This window comes from Antechinus flavipes, chromosome 1 (genome assembly GCF_016432865.1).
Source record: "Antechinus flavipes isolate AdamAnt ecotype Samford, QLD, Australia chromosome 1, AdamAnt_v2, whole genome shotgun sequence".
NCBI classification, from domain to species: Eukaryota; Metazoa; Chordata; class Mammalia; order Dasyuromorphia; family Dasyuridae; genus Antechinus; species Antechinus flavipes.
Window position 1 is genome coordinate 299,724,273 of NC_067398.1, and position 24,984 is coordinate 299,749,256.

Genomic DNA, 24,984 nt, shown 5'->3' on the forward strand with positions numbered 1-24,984 from the left:
TACAAGTCTTAAAGGGGAGTAAGAAAGCTATCCCCAAACAGTAATAGGCAGAATGTGGCCACGCCAGGAAGAAGGTATATCATAGGTTACCTTAGGAGGAAACACAGCATATAGTAGCTTCCTATTTTGTTAATTATACTTGCTAATTAGATGTCAAGTTTAGTTGCTTCTAGGCTATCAAATTGCCATGGTTCTCAAAATGTAAATTTAAATGCACTATCTTCTAAAGTCATTATCTTAAACTTTTTTATCCTTTCAATTTCAGTGTCCTAGGACAAAGCTCGGGTTATTCTAGTTCCAATTCTAAGCATAGGGCAAGATAATAAGAGAGAAAAGTGAAGAAAGAGCAGGTATGAAGGACTGGGAACAGAAAAAAGGCAGGATTGGTAAAAATAGTTTTAAGTGAGAAATAGAAGGTGCTATGGAAGGCTAGAAGGTAGTAAACAGACATTTCAGAGTTCAGGACCATGGAGATAACATACTTATCGGTGATGATGAAATCTAAAATATGATAATATCTGAGTATGGCTAAGATGGAGTGAAGATAAAGGTGATGGGAGCTGATGATGTTGCTCTATGGTGTGTGTGTGTGTGTGTGTGTGTGTGTGTGTGTGTGTGTGTGTGTGTGTGTAATGCAGTGTAGTGTTTTCAAGGGAAGAGCGATTTGTATATCAAAGATCCAGTTGTGAAGGCTGGAGTGGATAGGAAGATGGTCGTTCAAAACCTTGAGGGAGGAGGGAGAGTGACCTGGAGGCTGGTACGTTGCTTCAGTAAGGATATGAATTAGGCGACACAAACGGATGAAAGACTTTGAAACAAGCAAATGGCTAAGAATTGGGCAAAGAGGGATGTATTCTCCAAGAGGCAGGGAAGAGCAAAGAATTCACCACCTCCTCCTAATTGGCGTCTCGGGACCATGAGCTCCTTATCTGGAGAATGGGGCAAGGGATATAAGAAACTGTCTTCTTCTCTTCCTCTGTGCTGAATTGAACAGCCCCATTTTCTGTTTCCCACAGGGAACCTCAGCATCCTTATTGATGATGCTATGTTTGGACTCCGGCTAAGGGATAAACACGTGTTGGGGAACAGCAGCATGCGCAGTGTGACCTGTGTGATGATTCAGAATGGCAGTCAGGCCATCCCTGAGGAACTTAAGCTGAGGGGACAGTTGCAGACCCAACCTAATGGCTATCACACCCATGTTACCTTTCACGCAGAGGAGACCATTTTGTCCCTGGGCACAGCCTGCACCATAGCTCCAGGGCATAGGCAGCTCTCTGCCAATCTGTCTCACAACAGTAACACCTTAAAAAGTTCAGGTAGGAAATACAGAAGGAGCCCTGACCCTACAGTGGGGATGGTTTGGGATTAGGGGAGGCAGGAGGGCAGCCACACTCTCCTGTTTGCAATATGAAAATTCAGCAAACTGTCTACAATCCAAGATAATGGAAGACACAGTGGTACTCTATGATTGACTAAAATCCCCACATTAATTCTTTTTTATTTTTATTTTTTATTTTTATTTTTTATTCTTTCTTTATGCAAGGGTAATTTTACAGCATTGACAATTGCCAAACCTTTTGTTCCCCTCCTTCCCTCATCCCCTCCCCCCGATGGCAGGTTGATCAATATATGTTAAGTATGATAAAGTATAAATTAAATACAATATAAACATACATGTCCTGACAGTTATTTTGCTGTACAAAAAGAATTAGACTTTGAAATAGTGTACAATTAACCTGTAAAGGAAATCAAAAATGCAGGCGGACAAAGATAGAGGGATTGGGAATTCTTTGTAATGGTTCATAGTCATCTCCCAGAGTTCTTTTGCTGGGTGTAGCTGGTTCAATTCATTACTGCTCTATTGGAACTGATTTGGTTCATCTCATTGTTGAAGATGGCCACATCCATCAGAATTGATCATCATACAGTATTGTTGTTGAGGTATGTAATGATCTCCTGGCCCTGCTCATTTCACTCAGCATCAATTCATGTAAGTCTCTCCAGGCTTTTCTGAAATCATCCTGTTGGTCATTTCTTATAGAACAATAATATTCCATAATATTCATATACCACAATTTATTCAGCCATTCTCCAATTGACGGGCATCCACTCAGGTTCCAGTTTCTGGCCACTACAAACAGGGCTGCCACAAACATTTTGGCACATACAGGTCCCTTTCCCTTCTTTAGTATCTCTTTGAGGTTTAAGCCCAGTAGAAACACTGCTGGATCAAAGGGTATGCACAGTTTGATAACTTTTTGAGCATAGTTCCAAATTGCTCTCCAGAATGGCTGGATGTATTCACAATTCCACCAGCAATGTATTAGTGTTCCTGTTTTCCCACATCCCCTCCAACATTCCACATGATTATCTTTCCCTGTCATTCTAGCCAATCTGACAGGTGTGTAGTGTGTAGTGGTCCCACATTAGTTCTTTATCTCCTCTTCCTTCAACTCCAGCATGGCTCTTGAGGAAATGGACTGGACTGAGTCTCTCCGAATGGTCTCATCATCTATCTCCATTTTTCATGTCTCTATTTGTGTCTCTTCCCATCCAGGACTGCCTACTAGTGGAGAGCTTCTGTTCTCCCACATCTACCGTGCTCCCAACCACAGGCTGACTCTGGGGCTACAGAGCAATGGACACCATATTGATGCTGCCTTGAGAGTAGAAAATCCTGGGGAATTCTCAGAGGCCCGGATCACTGCAAATCTGAGTCATAATGTCAAGGACTTCAGGCAACTTGGAATCCCTTTTTCTGTTGAAGGAGACTGTTATTATCAAGTGAGTAATTACTTAATGTGGGATCTTAATTTGACACAGAATGTCTGAGAGTGAGGATGAGGAAGAATGACAAGGGATATAAGATACTTGGCTGGTCTCAACTGCCTCTTAATACCTAGAATTTTTCCCTAACAGTAAACTATAATAGGGTAACTCTCAAGCCAGATCACGGAATTTTTCAGTGATCTTCCTTCCTGTTACAGTTGAGAGGGATGAAAAGAATAGATGTCTCCTGGACCTATGGAGTATGAGTCTCTGAATAGGATAACAACCATGGATGCAGGGATAGATTTAGGAACTTGATTTTAATAGTTCAATCATTCACTGGCAAACCAGAGAGCCAATTTATTAATTTCCCATGGAATTTGAGATATATAATATACAGAGAACCAACTTGACTGGCACCAGGAGATCCAGATTCTAGTCCTGCATTTGAAACGTACTGGCTTTGTGATTTTGGATAAGTCAATGAATCTGCATAGTAATTACTGATCTGTTTTGGTAGATGGAATTTACTCACTGGAAGTTCCCTCTGCTAGTAAAATTACAGGTCTAGTCCAAAAAATAATTACTATAGGAGATTTATGTGGCAAGATCATTTAAAAATTATTTGGCAAGTAGGTCGAATATTGGATTAGAGTAACTTGACTTTATGGTATAAAGAATACTTGATTTGATTCCCAAGAGTTCTGCTACTAACTATTTGAATGATCTTAGACAAGTTATTTTCTTCTATTAGTTTGTTCATCTATAAAATTAGAGAGTTGGACAAAATCCCTCCTTGTCCTAAAAGATCACTTACCGATAACCTGACTGTTCTTAAGAGATATTTCCACCAAATTGTGGTAGCTTGTTCAATTACCCTTTTGTATTCAGGGCATACTTTTAAGATAAGTCACCGATTATAAGTAAAGCAGCTTGGAGGTGAGGTATTATAAAAAGGAGAAGATTGGATTTGGAATAAGAAAGTGACAGGGAGGTGTCATGGAGTCTTGAGAAAGATCTGAGTTCAAATTCTGCCTCAGATACTTACTGCCTCAAATACTGGGTGAGTCATTTAAGCACTGTTTGCCCCAGTTTTCTCATCTGTAAAATGGGGATAATAATAATAGCACTTACCTGCCCAGATTGTTGTGAGAATCAAAGGAGATAATATTTTATAAAATACTTAGCATAGTGTCTGGCACATAGTAAGTTCTATATACATATTTGTTGTTCTTATCTGTAGAATAGGGATAATAATAGCACCATACTTACAGTGCTATTGTAAGGATCAAAAGATAAAATATCTAAAATGCTATATTAACAAACAATGAATAATGTTGCTATTATGTGGTACTGAGGAAAGATTAGGCTTTGGAGGTGGAGGGTGTATTCTTAAGTAGAGGGAGATGGATTAGCTGGCCTTGGAAGATTATTCTACCCTTATGGTCTCATGACTTCTCTGGATCTCCATTTCTTCATTTGGAAAAAAAGGGGCTGGGGAAAGAGGAAGAGACCCGACTAGAAGGCCTCCAAGCCCTCTTCCCTTGCTAATAAATCTATGATCTCCACATGTTATATAGAAAAACCCAGCAGACTTGAAGTCAGATCCAAGCTTGAGTTTCAACACTGCCATGACCAACACACATTGCTATGGAATTTTGGAGGTTATATTATTGCAGATAAAAGAAAACATAAATAATTCTAATATAAATTTTCCTGACCCAGCACACGTAGTATGGTGCATATGGTATTCAAAAAATAAACAAAACCTATCCATTATCTACATGTACTAAACCTCAGAACTCTGTCATACTTTGAACTCAAAATTCAACAAAAACCAGCTGCCCTTAGAAAAGGAAAACCAAGAATGCTTAAGTCTCCTTCCTCCCTCCCTCCTTTGGTCTTGCCAGTTTAAACATTCAGAGTCCTGGGATTCTTCTGGCAAAGAATATTGTATTGTGAGGAGAAAAAAAGTTTGAGAAAGACTTGCTACCTCTCTGAGCATCAGTTTGCTCTTCTATAAAACAGGGATAATAACAATGAAGTTAGTTACTCCTGATTTTGAGGATCAAATGCATGCAAAGGGCTTTGCAAAACAATAATAATAGCTGGCATTTATATGGTGCTTTAAGGTTTGCAAAAGTAATAGCTATAAATATGGGCTATTGTTATTTTTCCTTCCCTTTTTGAGGAAGAAATATCTTCCTGGGGGTGGAATTTTAAACCTAACAGTGGGAGGCACATACAGGTGTGGAGCTTTTACATTCATCCTTCAAAGATCAATGACAGGCTGGACAAAGGCCTGGCCTGGATTGTTGTAATTTGTCTTTAAATATTGAATTTAGAGCTGGAGGGCAGACGTTCCTCCTCTCCCATCAATGTGGGACACAGTACCAAATGTAACAGGAGATTGCCAGTTGCATATGTGAGCAAGAGACTTTAATGGTCCTATTGGTGGCAGGAAGATGGGAAGAGATGAACCCTTAGTAAATAAGATTATTTCTCTTTCTCAGGCTTCTCTTCCAGCTCCCAGACTGAAGGCAGCAGACAAAGTGAAGGAAATGCAGGGCTAGAAAGTATATGTGAATGTGTGTTTGGGTGGGTGGGTGAGAAAGAACAGCTGTATTAAGAAAAAGTATAAATTGGACCAATGACACTGATGATGTCTAGATTTATGAAATTTAAGAGAGACAGAGTTGTGCAAAGTTGTTGGTCTCACTCTCTCTTACTGAGAGAGTCAGTAAAGTCTAGGGACAAGACAAAAGTCAAGACAAATGGCCTTGGTCTATCTTGGCTGTTTGAGCAAGCCCTAGACACTCCACAGCACCTGCTTCATTGAGCCTTGTGTCTGTTGGAACAACTTGTTCTCCTCTGCCCATTCCTGGGGGGTATCTTCATATGCTAAGGGGAGACACTCTCCTCCATCTCTCCAGTAGGTTTATCCCATCTGCAGAGATGGTTTATGGGGTGGCCATTGTGCATACTACCTCTAACACTTGGTAAATGAGGCAGCCAGCAACTTGGGAGGAAAGGAGTAGAACAAGGCTGACTTCTCCCCTGAGGAGAACCTGGAAAATGATTTTGGAAAATGGTTTGTAAATCATATTCCTTCTCTTTCAGAATCTTGGTCTCACAGCTTTAGAGCTGCAAGGAACCTTAGAGGTCATAGTCTTATGACAGAGTCTACCTTTCTCATTTTACTAATGGGGTAAACTGAGGCACAGAGCATTTAAATAACTTTTTCAGGGATACACAACTCAGTGTCTGAGGCAGGCTTTTAAAATCCCAGGTCTTCCTGACTACAAGTTCAGTACATCTTAGTGTCTCTTTTATTATTATTATTATTATTATTAGCAACCATAACAAAAATGATAGCTTATTGGTAACTATTATTCCCCATTAAGCCTGAGCTAGAATTACTGGTGATGATGAAAGTGAAGAAGAGGAACAGAATGAAATATCATCAAAAATATCATCAGATTAGATTGTAAGCTTCTTGAGGGCAGGGACTGCTGCTTTTTCTATCACTAGCACTTGGTTCAGTGCCTGGCATGGGGTAGGTGCTTAATAAATGTTTATTTAATTGAAGTAAGGCAGTGGGGTACAGTGGAAAGAACATCCACTTTGGAGAAAGTGATACCGAATTCAAATCCTGCCTGATACTTATCACCTATGTAACCCCAAACAAGTCTCCTAACTTTCCTATAAAATGGAGAGTTGCAATAGATGGCTTTCCAGCTCTAGTTGGACAATCCCTTGGATTGGGGGCAGTGTTTTATGCTTTTTAAATTACCTCTTCATATCACTAATAATAATAATGAGAAGGAAGAGCATGATAACTAGCAATAATACAGTACTTACTATGTGCACTAGCATTTATATAGCACTTACTATATGGTAGGCACTGTGGTAAGTGGTGAGTATTATCTCATTTTTTCCTTGTAGTCCTGTAAAGTATGAAGAGCAGGTAGGTTCATTCTCATATTATAAAAGAAATTAAACCAGAAAACCAGGAAATAAAATGGTTTGGTCAAAGTCACCCCATGAGTCCATGGTGGAGTCAGGACTAGGTCTGTGCCTTTTCTATCCTGGGCAATGTTTCCTTCATCTCTCTTTATTTTGGTAGTTGGGCAGTATATTGGATATAGTGTTGGAGTTGACTTTAGGAAGATCTCAACTCAAATCCTGTCTTAGAGACTTGTTATTTGTAGGACCCTGAATAAGTCATTTAATTAGTCTGTGCCTCAGTTTCCTAATTTATAAAATTTTCCTGATTTATAAAAAATTATTAAAAATATAAAAAAATAAATGAATTTGTAAAATATAATTTATTAAAAAATTATAAAATTGCACTTGATGGCCTCTAAAGCTAAGCTAGAAAAGCTCTAACTATATGATCCCATAATAGCCACTATTTATACATCACTTCAAAGTTTACAAAGTACTTTTATCACCTCATTTGATTTTCACAATCCCCTTATGAGGAAGGTGCTATTATTATCTTCACTTTACAGACAAGGAAATTAAGACTTAGAGTAATTCTTCTCACTTGGCTAATAAGTGTGTATGAAGCAGGATTTGAACTCAGGCTTTCCCCTCTCCAAGTCCAGAGTTTTTTCCACCATACTACAAGCTTTTTATATTTTGCTGCTGCTCCTCTCTGGCCCAGGATCAAGGGCTCAGAGACATCCAATCTCATTGTCTAGAACTCTGGCTCCAGGCTGGTGGCTGGCATGAAGGCTGGCTTGGATGGGGAGCACCTTCACTTGGCGCTGGAGAGAAAGAAGAATGGAGGCCATTCAGAGGAGGTGGTTCTCGGGCTACAGCACAGTGTTCCTGGACTCATTGGTGTGGTGCCCTCCAGGTTCCAGGTAAGCAGGTCTTGACATGCAGGTAAAGTCCTGTTTGTTCTAGCAGGAGTCCTTTATCTTAAATTCATGTTTGATGAAGCCCATGGACCTTTTCTCAGAATTATGTTGACAATTAAAGTTGAACTGTTAAAGTTTAAGAGAAAAAAGTTAAAAACAATTAAAGAAAATCCTTAACAAAACTGTTAAAGAAAATACTCATTTTTAGTTGGAAGTTAGTGAAAAGCAGGAGTCCTTTATTTTAATTGGTGTTTGGTGAAGCCCATGGATCTCTTCTCAGAATCATGTTTACAGTTAAAGTTGAACTGTTAACAGTTTAAGAGAAAAAAGTTAAAAACAATTAAAGAAAATCCTTAACAAAACTGTTAAAGAAAATACTCGTTTTTAGTTGGAAGTTAGTGAAAAGCAGGAGTCCTTTATTTTAATTGGTGTTTGGTGAAGCCCATGGATCTTTTCTCAGAATCATGTTTACAGTTAAAGTTGAACTGTTAAAGTTTAAGAGAAAAAAGTTAAAAACAATTAAAGAAAATCCTTAACAAAACTGTTAAAGAAAATACTCGTTTTGAGTTGGAAATTAGTGAAAAGCAGGAGTCCTTTATTTTAATTGGTGTTTGGTGAAGCCCATGGATCTCTTCTCAGAATTATGTTTACAGTTAAAGTTAATGAGAAAAAAGTTTAAAAGAACAGTTAAAGAAAATACTTGTTTTTAGTTGGAGGTTAGTGAAAATAAAATGTAATTTTTTTTCTTGTCCAAGTTTACAGACCCTTGAAATCTATCCATGGATCCCTAAGAGATCTGTGAATTCCCCTGCTTGATAGTCTCTCCTTAATATTTGTAGCTCTATTGTAGGATGGGTGGTTGCAATTTCTTGAGTGGGGTCCTTCTGATCAGAAGAGGCGTCCATCTGTAGCAAATAAAAGGAGCGAGCCCTTCTCCACTCCTGCCCAAGTAGGCTTCTCTCCTTCCGATGTTTAACTGTACTCCTGGGTTCTGCAGGTCAGCTGCAGCGGGGAAGCCTCCTCCAGCCAGCTGTCCGGCCACTGCAGCGGGGACATCTCCCACCGTCCATTTGAGGTACAGACTTCCTTCTCAGCCATGGGGTTCCGTAGATGTGGCGCAGTGAGGTTCAACTATTGCCGGGATAGCCTGAGTGCGGGTGGCTGTCACAGCAGGGGACGTGGGCAGGAAGTCACAGCAGAGCTGGTGCACACATTCTCCCACCTCCGTTTCCTTCACATCCCAAGAGATGTGAAGGTCAGAGCCTTGCTCAGGTGTCAGCCCAGTAGACTGAAGGCCAGGCTAAATCTAACAGCAGAGGGACGGGGGATCCACACCCACTTAGATGTTCAAAACTCATCAGGGTCCAAAAAGGGCAGAGTAACTTCCTCTCCTAGGGGAGAGGCTGATGCGCTTCTCGTCAACCACACAGCAGAGACCTGGAGGGTCCCCAAGCCACATTGTCATGGTTTCGAAGGGCATGTTCATGTCTCCCTTGACAAGAGAGGTGTTCTACTCTCAGCAAGAACTCACTGGCAGGGCTGGGGTATGGCCAAGGTCAAGTTGCTCCAGGAGCTATCACAAAAAAAGAAACCACAGAATTTAGGCAGGAGGTGGTCAATCACGTTATACGCAAAAGCAAAAAATAAAAAGATTAAGGGCAGCTTGAAAGTTCGAAGAAACCAAGATTCTTTCCATACAAGCGGGTTTATCTGGCTGCTGGATCGTGGGGCCAGGATGAACTGGACTTGGGAGCACCAGTGGAGACAGCTGAGCACTCTCCTTGTGCCTTCAAGTGTACAGCTAGTGGGGTGGGTGACCTACGGCCCAACATCGCTCATTAGCAAGGTCCGAGTCATGGTGGGGGGCCAGCCCCTGAGAGCGGAGCTGCTGACCTCCTGGGGGAGGAAGACAGAGCTGAAGGTGCTGCTGCACCATGCCATCCTGAGCTGGCTGCGGACTGGCATTCCTGAGAGAAACTGGCTCCACGGAGCAGCTCGGCTGGGGGCCCAGGCAGACCTGAGTCTGGAGATGCTGAGTGGAACCTGCAGGGTGTCCGGTGTGGGGCGACAAGGGAGGAGACCACCCGGGCAGTGGAAGCTGGCTCTCCGTGGTCACTGTCCCTACTTGCAGGTAGAAAGGAACATGTTCGTCCCAGGGAAGGACATGTTTCACATTGCTTTGGCTCTTGCATGCTGCTGGCTGTGGGTCCGCTGACCTTGGAGTGGGCAGGCAAATCCAGAAGGATGCTGGGGTTGGAGATATGGACCCTTTCAAAATCAATCAAAGATGCAGTTTGAGGGAGGAGAGGACAGAAACCCTGAGTTAAGGGAACTGAAAGGGCTAAGCCGTAGCTTTATCACCTTCCAGTCTGACGAGGCTTTAATAAGTACCCACCATGATCCAGAAACTGTGCCAGACCCTAAGAAAGACCCTAAAACACTTCTTCCCTCTGGAGAAATGTCCATTCTCCTTGAGGTTGGAAGGGGAGAATTCTTTCTCTGTTGGCCATATGAGTAATTTCTAATTCTGAAATTTCAGAGCAGAACTTCATATAGCTCCATAGACTTCTGACCTAAAATCGTAGAACTGAGGTATAGAAGGGACCTTTGAGGTCATATATTCCATGAATTTTATAGTTGAAGTTAAGAGAGGTTAGTGTCCTGCCTTAGATCACACAGGTTTTAAATGGCAGAGGAACAGAATTCCTGTGACTCCAAAACCAGAGATCTTTCCATTGATGGAAAAGATCATGTTGGTAGTAGTAATAATTAATGATAATGACCAGCATTTATGTGGTATTTTAAGATTTGTGAATGGAAAAGATAGTGTTGGTAGTAGTAATAATTAATCATAATGACTAGCATTTATGTAGTATTTTTAAAGATTTGTAGTATTATATATATATAAATATACATATATATACACATATATGTGCTCCTTTAATTCTTACAACTATATGGAGTAGGTATTATTATTATACCTTTTAACAAAGAAGGGAACTGAAAACTGACAAGAGATTAGTAGTTTCCTTGGAGTCATGCAGATAAAAAGTGTCCAAGACAGGATTTCTATTGTTAAGTCTCCCCTTTACACCTCTAACGTTCTGAGCTTATGATTCCAATTCATCCCCTTGCCTTCAGGTAGTCTTACAACAAAATCAGAAAAGAAAAAATAGTTCTATCCCTATGGAAGGTCAGAAAGTAGGCTTTCAAGAAATCAGCATACTTTGACTTATCTTTTTCTCTTTCCTTCTTAGTATTCCTCCACCTTCTGATCCAGGAATCTGAATTGTTTAGGAACCTTAAATTCCTTTGCCAACACACATTGTCATGGATTTAAAGGATTTTCCTTATTTTTTCTCTGAACTTTTGTCTAATCTTTCTCTTCTCTACATTAAATAGTCTCAAGTTTTTTTTCTTTTTTTTTCAATTAACAAGCATTTATTTTCTCTTCCTCCACTTCTCCCAATTGAAAAAGAAAAAAAGGAAAGTCTTGTATCAAATAGGCATAATCAAGCAAAACCACTTCCTACATTGGTCATGTCCAAAATGTTGGTCTTATTCTGTGGCTTAAGTCCATCATCTCTTCTAGAGGAGGGCAGCATGCTTCATCTTTGATCATCTGGAATCATGGTTGGTCATTGCACTGGTGAGAATTTTTAGGTCCTAAAATTTTGTCTTTTCAATATTGTTATTGTAAAATTGTTCTTTTGGTTCTGCTTATTTCAGTTTGTATCAGTTAATACAATTTTTTCTGAGGTTTCTCTGAACCCATCCCTTTTATCATTTCTTGCGGCACAATGATATTCCATATGGCATAATTTATTCAGTCACCCTCCAATCTATTACAGTTGTTCATAAGACCCATCTCCCTAAACTTTTTATCACTTGGGAGGTCACTTTTCTCTCTTTCCATGATCTAGAAATAAGACTAAAAAAAACATCTCTGAAAACAAAGACAAAAGCATTTTCAGAATTACTGAATTTCAGAATTTGGAGTACCTTGTGAGATTATGTATCTGTCTGAGAATCCTCTCTATAAGGTTGTCAGCATGGTTATCTGGTCTTCTTGAAAATCTCCAGTGAGAGGCAAAGAGCCATTTCCTCACTAAGGCATCTTACTCGATTTTTGTGTCTCTCTTTTTATTGGGAAGCTTTTCCTTATAGGCATAAATCTTGTTTAACTGAGACTTCCACCCATTCATTACACTTGAATCTGCCTCAGAGGCCAATCAGAACAGATCCAATATCATGTATATACTTGTAGGAAGCTAGCGTATATTCCCTAAGTCTTCTTTCCAAGTCAGACATCCTCAATTTCTTCTGTTGGTTTATTACCTTATCACCATCTTCTGGATTCATTAACATGTTAAAGCATCAATATTATTTCCTAAAAATAAGGCACCCAGCATTGGACAGAACCCTTCAAATGTGAAGTAGGCAGGGCATATATTCTCACCTTCCTCATTCTGAACACTTTCTACTCGATATAGCTTAAGATTGGTCTTTGTTTTTATGACTTCTATGTCATATTGTCAACACCTACTGAACATGCAGTCCACTAAAAACTCAAGATCTTAAAAACAAACAAACCAAAAAAACTACAAGAAATTTTGTCTAACTACATCTCTTCCTGTACTCTATACTCAAAGAAAAAGCAACCTATGTGAATAATTTTATTTGTATTTCTCTTAATTAAAATTGATCTTTTTAGATTCAAATTAAAATTCTAATTTGTGGAGATGTTTCTGCATCTTAACATTTTTATCCAGCAAGTTATTTTTTTCAGCTTTTTTTGTTAGCTGCCCATCTAATAAACCTTTATCCAAGTTATTGGTAAAGGTCTTTAGCATATATTCTCATTTCTAGCCTTCCCTCCTTTGTTTCTTCCTTTCCTCCTTGGTATATTCAATTTTATGGTCAGGGTGAGCATCCAACTCAAAATATGCTCTAATCGGAGCCCTACGAGCAGTTGCATAAACAATCTCATATGAAGTATCACTAGCTATTATTCTCCTCTCAATCATACTAATCAATGGCTCATTTACCTTAAAAACACTTTCAATCACTTAAGAGAACTGATGATTTATCATTACAATATGACCACTTGCCATAATATGATATATCTCTACATTAGCAGAAACAAACCGAGCACCCTTTGACCTAACTGAAGGAGATTCTGAACTAGTATCAGGCTTCAACGTAGAATACGCTGCCGGCCCCTTTGCTATATTCTTCCTAGCAAAATATGCAAATATTATTGCTATAAATGCCATCACAACTATCCTATTCCTAGAACCATCTCTTACCCCTAACCTCACCCACTCTCTGTTTGTCTCTTTCTCTCTTTCCCTTCCTCTATCCTTCTACCTCTCCCTTTTTCTTTTTCTTCCCTCTTCTCCCTCCTCCCACCTTTTCCCCACTCTGTCTTTTTCCTTTCCCTTTCCTCCTCTCCTTTTCCTTCCTTTTTTCCTCCTCTACCTTCTCATTCCCTCTATCTTTCTCCACAAAATACATGAAAATGTATGTATATATACACACATACATAAATACATGTTTGTCTTTACAATATAATAGTATAAATTTGTTCTAGTTCTGCTCATTTCACTATATATTTGTATTTGTGTGTGTTACATAGTATATATAATAACTATATCCCAAAGATCTGTCCTTGAAATATATTTCTATATCTATAACTCTATATTTCACTTATCTCTTTCAGTTGTCATTGAATTATTCATGATCATTCTTTTGATCCAGATATTCACCTAATCTTGGATATACTTAACTATTCTGATATCTGGTCCACTTCTCCTGACTTTGTCCAAAAAAAAAAAAAAGCATTAGAGATTTTGTTAATGCTTTGCTGAAATATAAATCCATAAATCTGTAATTTACTTGCCTTCTATCAGTCTGGTTTCCTTGTCAAGAAAGGAATAGGCTTTTAGTGAACATTGCTTCTCTTTCTAAATGTAAACAAAGCATCTCTTTAATAAAATATTCTGGAATTTTTGCCAAGAATAGATGTCATATTCACCACTTTAGAGTTTACACACTAGCCTGTTCAAGAACAATCCTTAGGCTATAGGAGAAATGATATATTCTCCTGTCAAAGAGAATGGGCTGGTTGTGGAGGGTTCTTGAGGTCCTTATTTCCCTAACATCCTCAGTCTTCCTTGGTTGCAGAGTCCAGCCATGCTGTCCCTGAATGGTTCCCTTCTGGTACATGGTTGCAAGGCCAGGCTAGCAGGACACCTCTCTTCTGGTGAAGCTTTTACCCACATCCACTTGTACACTTTCTGTGGTCTCCACAACCACTTGGAAGCCCAGCTTCAACAATCGTGGCCTCTACTCAAAGGACTGGGAATTGCCGAAGAGAATCTGTTCAGGGTGTCAACTACAGGCGGAGATGCACCAAAGGTGCTGCTAGAACTGACCATCGGCCCATGTTCTATGATGGCAGATGGAGATGTCAGGATGGAAAGCAATACAACTCAAACCAACTGGACCCTTTCTCTGGAGAATCATTGCCCTATAATAGAGGTATAATCCAGTTTCAGTTTTTTAGGTCCATTCTATATTCAACTTATATTTACTTTCTACTTACTTACATCTAAAACTGCATTAGTCATTGTGGAAGATATCCCTGCGTTCCCGATAGCACCCAGCATGGACTAGCATAGGAGCTGCTTAGTAATTTTTGCTAAATGAGTGAATGGATATATGAATGAATAAATAAATTTCAGATAAGGGAATGTGGTTTGAAGTCACCAGGGAATGTTTTTGAATCTTGAAGGATGCATTAGATTTGGCAGAGATGAGGAAGACAAGGGTTAAAAAAAAAAAAGTACAACCATTTCTACAATGTACCTTAGTGTTGAAAGAACCAGGATTTTTCTGTCTTATTATTAATCAGGCTCTTAGGTCTTTCATAAGGTATCAGCATAATTCTCCTAATAACTATTTCTACCAGTCCTTTCCCTGCTTACTTATCAGCTATATTTATTCTTTTGCTTTGTTCTCAATGATCATCCCTAACAAAAGGATTGAGGGGGAGACATTCCCAGTGCATCATTGTGATTGCCATCACAGTTTTGTGCTTCTATGGCAAAGCAATAAATTGCCTAAACTATTTCTGTCTGCTGGGAGTTTTTAGTGTCATTTGGAGGTAGGGATTAGAAGACATCAGAAGAACAAAAGAATGAATTATGCCCCAAGAATTCTGAAAATTAAACTGGGTAAAAATTATCGCTCATACAAGTGCTAAGTAAATTAGCCTCTTCAACAATTTATTACAAATATTTATGTATCTACTGTATATGATACCTCCAATAGGCAAATACAAAGATGTATAAGACACAATCCTTCTCCTCAAGGTTCTGACAGTCTAGTAAAAGGAATAAGTATGTAAATAAGTAGTATATAAAAAGAATTTGGTGAGTACCCAGGAGAAAGAAGATGGAATTATTATGAGTTTAGGAGAGGAAGGAACTCCTTGGTGGTGGTGGTGGCCAGGGATAAGAGGAAAGATCAAAGAAGGCTTTGTCAAACGCGCATTTTGACTATTGAAAATGTTTAAAATTAGAGGTAATGCATTCCAGTTCTAGAGAACAACATGAGTAAAAACACAGAAATAAGAAAATAGAGCTCATGTTTAGAGGACAAGTAGTCATCTAGTTTAGCTGGAACATGGAGTATATGAGAGAGATTACTGTTATAAGCTAAGTCAACTGGGGTGTGTTTATGAAGAGCCTTGAATGCCAGGATAAGAAACTTGGTCTTTATTTCATAAGCACAAGGGGGAGAGGGGCTACTAAAGATTTCTGCATAAAGGAGTGATGTGATCTGAGCTATATAAATGTGAGATATATGCTAATAAATGTTTAATAACAGTCTCTCTGAAAACCATGACATGTTTTTAAATTTAATCTGAATTATTAACATTTTTCCACTTCTTTTTAAAGTCTAGACAACCAATAAAATAATAAGTCAAGCCCTGAATTATAGCATTTACCAAATTCTGAGATGTAAATGCTTGCATTGAAAATTTAACAACAGAATATCCTAAGCCTGTATTAACTGACTCTAGAATATCCCTACTAGTAACTGCTGTGGAAGATGGAGAAAGGATGGAGAAACAAGAGAAATAATTCACAGTGTAATATTGTGTGCCAGATAAAAGCTATTATCTTTGAGGGAATGCCTCTTAGCCAGTGTATACCAGGCTTGAGATTCCCTTACTTCCTTCCCCTCCCCCAACACACCATTTACCTAAAGATTCTGGAGTTCTATTGGTCATTCAACAGGCTCTCTGATACATCAAGTATAACTCATGCTTTAAAAAAAAAAAAAAACCTCCATTTTCTTCTTCCATGATTACAGAAAGCAGGTTTTCCACAGAGTCTGGCCAGCAGGGGCTCTCTCAGGATTGAGCCTTGTGATAGTGATCTTATCATGGCCCTCCAGAGTGATGAAGGAGATGCTCGCATGCACTTAGCAACTTCCTGCAGACAAAAACCCTTGGTACAAGGAAGCCTGCACCATTCCTTCAGGTCCCTGACCCATCTGGGGCTGCCCCCCAGCAGCACCATCTACCTGCAGACAGGGTTGGGCTCTGTCCCACAAAGCTCCTTAACTCTCCAAGTTGGGCAGTGTCGGCTCCTGGGAAGAATGGAGTTCCAGCCCAGGAACAAAACCCAGTGGGTACTTGATACAGAGACAGAGTGTGAGCTACTGCAGGTAGGTCTGGGCAAATAATGATTATAATATATATTAATGGTGGGAAATACTAGTTAAAACTTACAATTGTGTAACATATAGGAAATCCATTGTACTCACACTTGAAACAATCCATTTTATAGATGAGGAAGAACTCACGTTAAGGAATCTGGTCAGGGTCACATAGAGAGTGATGAAGTAAATAAACTGAGTCACTCCATATTGTGTTTTAGGATCTCAGATCTGTTAAAAATACAGGTTTATTAATTAGCCAGGCAATTGCTAAGACTCTGAGGTTAAGGGGTCCTGGCCAGATCACATAGAGAATGATATCACTCCATACTGTGTTTTAGGATCTCTTATTGACTGGTGTGGATTACCCTTCCAGCCAAGAGTCCCAACTAGCAGGAAAGCTTAAGACTTTATATATCTTTCCAGTGGGATTCTGGATGATTCCAAGAAGTTATCTGTACCTGTAAATCTTACCTTGTAGTTACATCTCAAGAAAACTTTGTTATCAAAAAAAGCAAGCAAGTTAAAGATACAGTTGACAATAGGTGCTTTAAAATGCTGTCTGACTGACTTTAGCAAATTGAGATTAAGGTTCTTTTAGGGTTATTTTAGGTCCATGCCTTTGGATGTGAGAGTTGTTTGTGAAGGCAGTAGGGACAACCTCTTTAAATTCCTGCAAGGTAGTGGGTGAGAGAAAGTAAAGGAGGAAGGGAGAGGAGATGTAGATTCTCCAAATGCCATCCTAGGAAAAATTCCAGACTGAGACATTCTGATTTTGCTTCTATTTCTACCACACTCAGGGAGATAGGGGGTGGAAAGAAAGGGGGGAAATGAGAAACAGGAAGAAGAAGAGGAGGAGGGAATCCTTTTTTAGAGCTCCAGCCTTGGTGATATAACTCTTCTCCTCAGGTAATGTGGTATGGTGACAAAAAAAAAAAAAAAAAAAAAAAAAAAAAGGATGAATTTGAAAGCATATGACTTGAGTTTAAATTGCAACTGAAATTCAGTTGCTTTGGCAAATCAGAGTAAACTTCCCAGTGACTCAATTTCCTCATCCATAAAATGGGGCTAATAATATTAACTTCACCAAGCTGGCAGGACTATTGTTCAAAAAGCACTTTTTAAGCCTCAAAGTGCTTTTGCAAAGTGAGGGGACTATTTATATCTCTCCTTCTCTAAGCCTTCACTGACTCATTCCTTCTTTCCTTAATCCTCCTTCTAGACATCTGGACACTTGAGCTCCAATTTGACTTTCATCTAGTTCGCCTAAGTTTAACTTCCCGCCAGCTTATCTCCAAACCCTCATCAATCACTGGGCTTCACTTTCTTGCCTGCTTCCCATACTCCTACACCCTACTTAGCAACTCTTCAGCATTTATGAGCACATTAATTATTTCTCCCTCCAATCTAGCATGCTTTCTCCTTTGCCAAGACATCTGTGATTAAAGTGTTTAGTCTAGCTGTACAAATGGAATCAGCCAAGGAGGAGGTGGGAAATCCTTGGTGTGGAGCTGACGGGGTATTTTGTCTGACTGGTGGCAGGACCTTGGGATCCCCGCCCGGATGCACCTCAACGGATCAGCTCAGGTGGCCGACAGTCAGATCAAGCTGCTCTGTACTCTGCTGATGGATGGCTCGGCAGCTTTCTTGGAACTCAGGGGGGCATGGCAACCCCAGCTCACCATCCGGGCCACATTCAGGCACACCTTGCCAGCATTCTGGGCCATCCCACAGGAGACCAAGCTGTCTTTCCAAGCTGGCAAACAGGCCAAATACCAGCTGAGCCTGACACTGAGATCCGGAGCCTGTGAACTCCAAGCTAATGGGGATCTGCAGCTGGAGAAAAAGTTCCAATGGAGGGCCCTGGTTGAGAATTTCTGCAAAGCGACGCAGGTACTTCAGGAAGGAGAGCTCACTGAAACCAGAGGGACATTGTGCTTCCCAGTCCCTGTGAGACTGGGCAGGATCAATGAGGCAACAAAGTGCTTACGACGTATCTGTCAGGCATGGTACTAAGTGCTGGGAATTCAATTGTCATTACATTCTAATGAGTAAAGTAACATGTACATAAATCAGCTTATGTAGGATACATATGCCTCCAGAATGTCACAGATACAAAGAAACCTTACAGGAGACAACAGGAGCAGCTGGGCTGGGCTGGGGGATCAGGAAGGGCAGAAGAAAGCATTTGAGTTGTCTTGAAAGAGACCAGGGATTCTAAGAGGTAGAAGTGAGAAAAAAATGTATTTCAGGCATGGGAGCTGGAACATGGTTAATGAGAAATAGCAAGTATGCTGGTTTGGATGGACTTGCAGAATCCGTAAAATGAAATGATTTATAAGAAACAAGATAGGAAAAGTCCAGATTGTGAGAAGCTTTAAATCCAAACAAAGGGCTTTATATCTGGTCCTAGAAATAATAGGGAGATATTAATGGAGAGGTAAGTAAGTGGATAGCTTGTTTTTTAAAAAATTTTTATTATAACTTTTTATTGACAGAATCCATGCCTGGGTAATTTTTTTTACAACATTATCCCTTGCACTCAGTTCTGTTCTGACTTTTCCCCTCTCTCCCTTCACCCCCTCCCTCAGATGGCAAGCAGTCCTATACATGTTGAATATGTCCCCGTATATGCTAGATACAATATATGTGTGCAGAACCGAACAGTTCTCTTGTTGTACAGGAAGAATTGGATTCAGAAGGTAAAAAATAACCTGGGAAGAAAAACAAAAATGCAAACAGTTTACATTCATTTCCCAGTGTTCATTCTTTGGGTGTAGCTGCTTCTGTCCATCCTTGATCAATTGAAAATGAGTTAGATCTTCTCTTTGTTGAAGAAATCCACTTCCATCGGAATACATCCTCATATAGTATTGTTGTTGAGGTATATAATGATCTCCTGGTTCTGCTCATTTCACTTAGTATCAGTTCATGTAAGTCTCTCCAAGCCTCTCTGTATTCATCCTGCTGGTCATTTCTTACAGAATGATAATATTCCATAAAATTCATATACCACAATTTGCCCAGCCATTCTCTAATTGATGGGCATCCATTCATTTTCCAGCTTCTAGCCACTACAAACAGGGCTGCCACAAACATTTTGGCACATATAGATCCCTTTCCCTTCTTTAGTATCTGTTTGGGGTATAAGCCCAGTAGAAACACTGCTGGATCAAAGGGTAAGTGGATGGCTTGTTGAACAGAATGCTAACCTGAATTCAAATCTTCTTGGGATACTTACTATCAGTGTAATCCTGGGCAAATCATTTAACCTTGGTTTGCCTCAGTTTCCTTAACTATAAAGTAAGGATTATTATAGTACCAACTTCCCAGGATCAGATGATGTAATATTTATAAAGTGCTTTGCCCAGTGCCTGTCACATAATAGGGTACCACATAAATGATATTGATTATTATTGACTCATTGAGACAGAGTTTTAGTCCTCTTTGAAAATGAAGGACAAACAACATTTATTATTGCTATTATCATTAGAGTTTATAGAGTTTGTATTATAGAGGGGTGGGGCAACATGGTTATATCTACACTTTAGGTATATCATTTGGTGAGTTGTGTGAAGGATGGGTTTGAATAGAGAGAAACATGAGACAAAGAGACTTCTAATTAGGAGTCTTACAACAGTTGTCCAATAAAAGAGGATGAAGGCTTACACTTGGTTTGGTGGCCTTGTGGGTACAGAAAAGGAAAGAGATATATACAAGAAATGTTATGGAGATAGAAACAGCAAGGGTATGTTGGGCAAATGCGAGTAAGGAACCAAGAATAACACTGAAGTTTCCAACCTGAGTGATTAGAAGGTTAGTAGTAACCTTGATAATAACAGGAAAGTTCAGAAGAAGGAGAAAGATAATGAGTTTTCTTTTGGACATGTTGAGTTTGAGATACCTATGGGACTTCCACTTTGAAATGTCATATTTGCAGTTGGTGATGTAGGACTGGAGCTCAGCAGAGACTAGCTCTGAGAATAAGCTGCATGGAGATCACCATGAGAAGATGGAGAGAGAGAAAAAAGAAGTGAGACAGGACAGAGCATTGGGATATTCAGAGTTAATAGGCATAACATGGTAAAGATCCAGCAGAAAGTGAGAAAAGAATGGCCAGATGGGTCAGAAGGAGAACCATGAGGATGGTTTCATAAAAATTCAGAATACTTAGAAAGAGCAGGATCTGAGACTGAAGAAAGGTCAAGGAAGGTGAGGATTGAGGAAATACCATTAGTTTGGACAATTAAGGATCACACTGGCAGCTTTATGAAGAATAGTTCTAGTTGAATGATGAGCTTGGAAGCCAGACTGCAAAATTTAGAAGAGGATAAGAGAAAAGGAAGTAGAGACACTAGTATTGATGGCATTTTCAAGGAATTTAGCTGTAATAGGGAGGAGAGAGATAGCATGACAGCTAGAGAAGATGGTAGGGATATAGTGTGTGTGTGTGTGTGTGTGTGTGTGTGTGTGTGTGTGTGTGTGTGTGTGTGTAGAATGGGAGACATATAGACTTTATAAACAGACTGCAAAAATAATCATTGATCCACATGGCCAAAGAAACCATTGTAGGTCTAATGGGAAATAGGCATTGTAAAAGGACCATTAGGTTTTTAATGGGTTCTTTGTAATGTTCACACTGTTGATAGGTCCAAATAAAAATGAAAATAAACTGAGAATGGTGGTTTGTGCCTATGGGTCCTACTGCTGGGAAGGCTAAGACTGGTGGATTGCTGCTTAAATTTTAGAGCTCTCAGAATCAATGGGGATAAAATCAATTACATGGCATCAAGAGAATTGCCTAAGGAAGGGTGAACTAGTGTAGGCAAGAAAAATGAAGCAAGTCAAAGTTCTCGTGCTTGCCATTATGGGGATTGGGCCTGTGAGTGATCATTGCATTTGTAAAACACTTTCTAAACTTCAGTCTCTGGTACCAATAATAATGGTGATGATGATGATAGTGATGATGGTGTTAAAGTAGCTAATCTCTAAAGTCCTGTCAGATTCTTCACTCTGAACACTTTAAATACAAATTAAACACTAAATTTAAATTAATTAACTAATTAATTGATTGTTTAAGCTAATTCTCTGATCTGGTACTCTCCAGGCTCTTGGGATCCCAGGTCGGATTGATGGCTCTGGCTATGTGGTGGTGAACAATATGGATCTGGATGCTCAGATGTTGGTCACTGTAGATGACAGTACAGTGAGAGGCCTTCTTATCCTGAAGGCCACTGAGGTGAGTAGGTCACAAGTAAAGTACTGGATATTGGGTATGGAAGGCAGCCTGAGGATGCTGACTATTCTCTTCTGGCACAGCTAGAATTTGGGGAGAATATCTGACAAGAAAAAAAAATCAGTAAACACTTATTAAGCACCTACTGTGTGCTAAATACCATACTTGAGTGCTCATTCAAGGAATGAGGAAGAGAACTGAAGCTGAAACTGTTGAAATTGGGGAAGGACAATGGAGAGAAACCCAATGGGGTAATTCATCGAGAACGTCCGTCTGCTCTGAGGATGAGGCAGTGTGATATAGTAGGAAGAGTCTTCTGGTATCAGGGGACCTGGATTTGAATCCTGTCTCTGCTAATTTACTACCTGTATAAACTAGTAACTACTGTAGTCCTCATTGCCTAAAGGCCCCTATCTCCTATATTTCACCTCTTCCTCTAGAGTTTTCCAGTGCTATTTTTGGGTGGTGTCCACTATCTCTGCCATTAACTCCATCCCCTCCCTCAATTTTAGGGAGTGTCCTTCACCTCAGTTCAATTAAATCATTTACCAGTCAAATTAACTTTTATAAAGAAATATTTGCCTCAAAGCTGTAACAAGAACAAATAAAATACCTCTCCCCTCACCATATACACACATGGAAATTCTTCCTCAAGCCACCTCAGTTTTTGGGGAGAGAAGGGGGATTAGGTGCGCATAAGTTCCTTCAGTTCTCATATAAGTCCTACCAGAACTTCTCTTTGAACTCAAATCATGGGTTACCTTGGCTTCTCAGGGGCTTCCTTCTAGATTGGCTACAATATTTGGACTGGATTTCTGTCTTTGATCACTAGGCTGAAATCTGGGTCCAGAGACTCCACTTCTCATATTTAGGACTGAAAAGGACAAAACCCCCAAGTCCATTTTCAGCCCACAAGGCCCCGAAAGGAAAGGGCTACCTTTCCTCAGTTAGCTCAGTTTTTGGTGTGAGAACCTGGCTAAGTCCCCTAACCTTTCTGGGTTGGTTATCTAATCTGTAAAATGAAGGGGTTTGATAAGAAGAACTCTACAATCCCTTACAGCTCTTAAGTTATGATCCTACTATTATAGGCCCTAATTTCCTGAGCAGTGGGAATAAAGAATCACAAAATTCTTTGGGAATCTTTGGCAAAAAAACTGACTTTCCTTGTGGTGTTCATTTTCTTTTTCATTTCTCTTTTAAAAGTCTTGTTTTTATTGATAGCTTTTTAAATATCATCTTTACTGACTTTCCCTGTGGTATTCATTTTCTTTTTCATTTCTCTTTTAAAAGTCTTGTTTTTATTGATAGTTTTTTAAATATCATCTTCATTTCTGAATGCATTTCTCACATCTTCCCTATGCAATGAACCACCATGCCTTTAACAAAGATTTAAAAAGAAAAGAAAAAAATACTTTAACAAAAGTAACTAAGCTGTTTCTGATAGTATATGCATTATTATGCATCCATGGTTTAGATCGTACATTTTCTCCACTCTTCTTTAGGACTAATCTTGGCCATTATAATTTAATTTTTGTCTTTGTTGTTGTTTCTCTTTCCATTGCTATAAGTATTGTATATATTAGTTACCTGGTTCTGTTTATCTTATTTTTCACCTGTACATGTGTCTTCCTATGCTTCTCTGAATTCTTCCCACCCATAATTTCTTAAAATACAGTAAAACTCCACTGCATGAATTCAATACAAATTATTTAGCCTATTCACCAAAGTAAGATGTTACTTTATTTCTATTATTTGCTACCACAAAAAGTGCTGCAATGAATATTTTGGTATATATGGCTCCCATGTCTTTTTTACCTGACCCAGACACATCAAGAGCTAGACATGCTGTTCACTCACAATCTCCCTGATGCTATCCACTTTGGCATCCCAGCTCGGATCCTGGTGGATGTGACCACAGTGAGAAGTAATCATAGTTACAGGCGTACCATCCGGTTTGGAATGGACAATAAGCAGGTGAGAGGGAAAGGCCTATGAAGGGACTCTCTGGGTACTGTCCAGCACCAAAAGAAGTCCTGGAAAGCTGCCATCTTGGCTGATCTTGTGGCCTTTGTGGTCAACAGATTTCTGAGGAGCTCAGTTTCACTCAACAGTCAGACTATGTTTCCCTTGACTACAAAATCCGACACAACGTCCTGACATTACAGGCATTGGGGCTGGAAGACAGGATAGACTTGCAGGTAGGTCACCTCTCTCCCCATTTCTCAGATCTCTCTCTCATCTTCCTTAAATACCATTAAGAAAGAAACTTGGTGGAATTGAAGATGCATTCAACTAATAGCCAAGAGGCCCAATTTATCTTCTCAGTCATCCAGTTGTCTTGATCTATTTGTGGCCATTGGATCCAGATGGCTCTGGAGTGTTAAATGAGACAAGTGACCTTACAGAGCCTTCCCCCACTTAAATCCAGTGCACTTAATGTCATGGTATCACCTCCCTAATGTCATGGTCCTCTTTGAGAATGAACGACAGACAACAACCCCTTAATAAGTCCCATGATCTTGGGGAAATTGCTGTTGTAATTGTGGTAGGAGGGAAAAACAAAAATAACTTGATATTAGAATAAGAGGAACTGGGTTTGAATCCTGGATTTACTGTTTCTGTGTGACTTTGCAAGACCATCTGGCCTTCAATTTTCTCAATTTATAAAGTGAGAGGGATGAGGTTGGACCAGATGACTTATAAGGCTTGATCTGTGATTCAGACTTCTCTGGTTTAAACCTTTATGGAGCACTGGCCCTGAAGTCAGGGGGACCTGAATTCAAATTTGGCCTCAGTCACTTGATTCCAATTGCCTCAAAAGATAAACAAACAAATAAACAAGATTGTATACTCCAGGTTGAGAACCCCTTCTTTAGCCCAATCTTCCCACTCCAGCCCTGAGATCCTGTAGAATTCCACTTGGTTCCCACCACCCTGAGTTGATGTTAATGTAGCTGATAGAAAGAGAACTCTGACTTACCCCCCTCCCCCAGGTGTCTCTGGACCACCAAACAGCCAAGAACTTGAGTGTGAGAGCCCAGTATGGCTCAGGGATCATCACCTTTGGAGGCCAAAGCTGGAGCACCACAGCCAAACACTCCTGGTCTGGGACCCTCTGGCATAACTGGCCTGTGTTGTTGCAGTGTGGACTACCAGAATCGCTTCAGGTACATCAGACCTCAGGTTCCTTTTCCATCGCCCCATGAAATGCCTCCATATTAATTCACAAAAATCTCGTTCACCTGCGCATCCAGGAGTGATGAGCACTGTTTGAATTGCTTGAATTCCTGTAGCATTTTGGTGCCACAGAGGGTAAGCGCAACTCTTGGCCCTGGTCTCCTACTATCACTGGGAAATAAAGTTTTGAGTCCTTCCAAT

The 24,984-nt window shown here is 39.8% G+C and overlaps 1 protein-coding gene across 1 annotated transcript in view; it reads left to right on the forward strand.

Annotated features, from left to right (window-relative positions):
* The window catches only part of LOC127545411 (uncharacterized), a 169,075-nt gene that overhangs the window by 81,571 nt on the left and 62,520 nt on the right, over positions 1–24,984 (forward strand). Inside the window, exons 38-47 of the mRNA XM_051972685.1 lie at positions 1,017–1,319; positions 2,561–2,787; positions 8,638–9,771; positions 13,827–14,111; positions 16,107–16,379; positions 17,913–18,263; positions 21,478–21,609; positions 23,431–23,580; positions 23,688–23,804; positions 24,600–24,773. Coding sequence (XP_051828645.1) covers positions 1,017–1,319; positions 2,561–2,787; positions 8,638–9,771; positions 13,827–14,111; positions 16,107–16,379; positions 17,913–18,263; positions 21,478–21,609; positions 23,431–23,580; positions 23,688–23,804; positions 24,600–24,773 — 3,146 coding nt within the window. The remainder of the gene's footprint in view (positions 1–1,016; positions 1,320–2,560; positions 2,788–8,637; positions 9,772–13,826; positions 14,112–16,106; positions 16,380–17,912; positions 18,264–21,477; positions 21,610–23,430; positions 23,581–23,687; positions 23,805–24,599; positions 24,774–24,984) is intronic.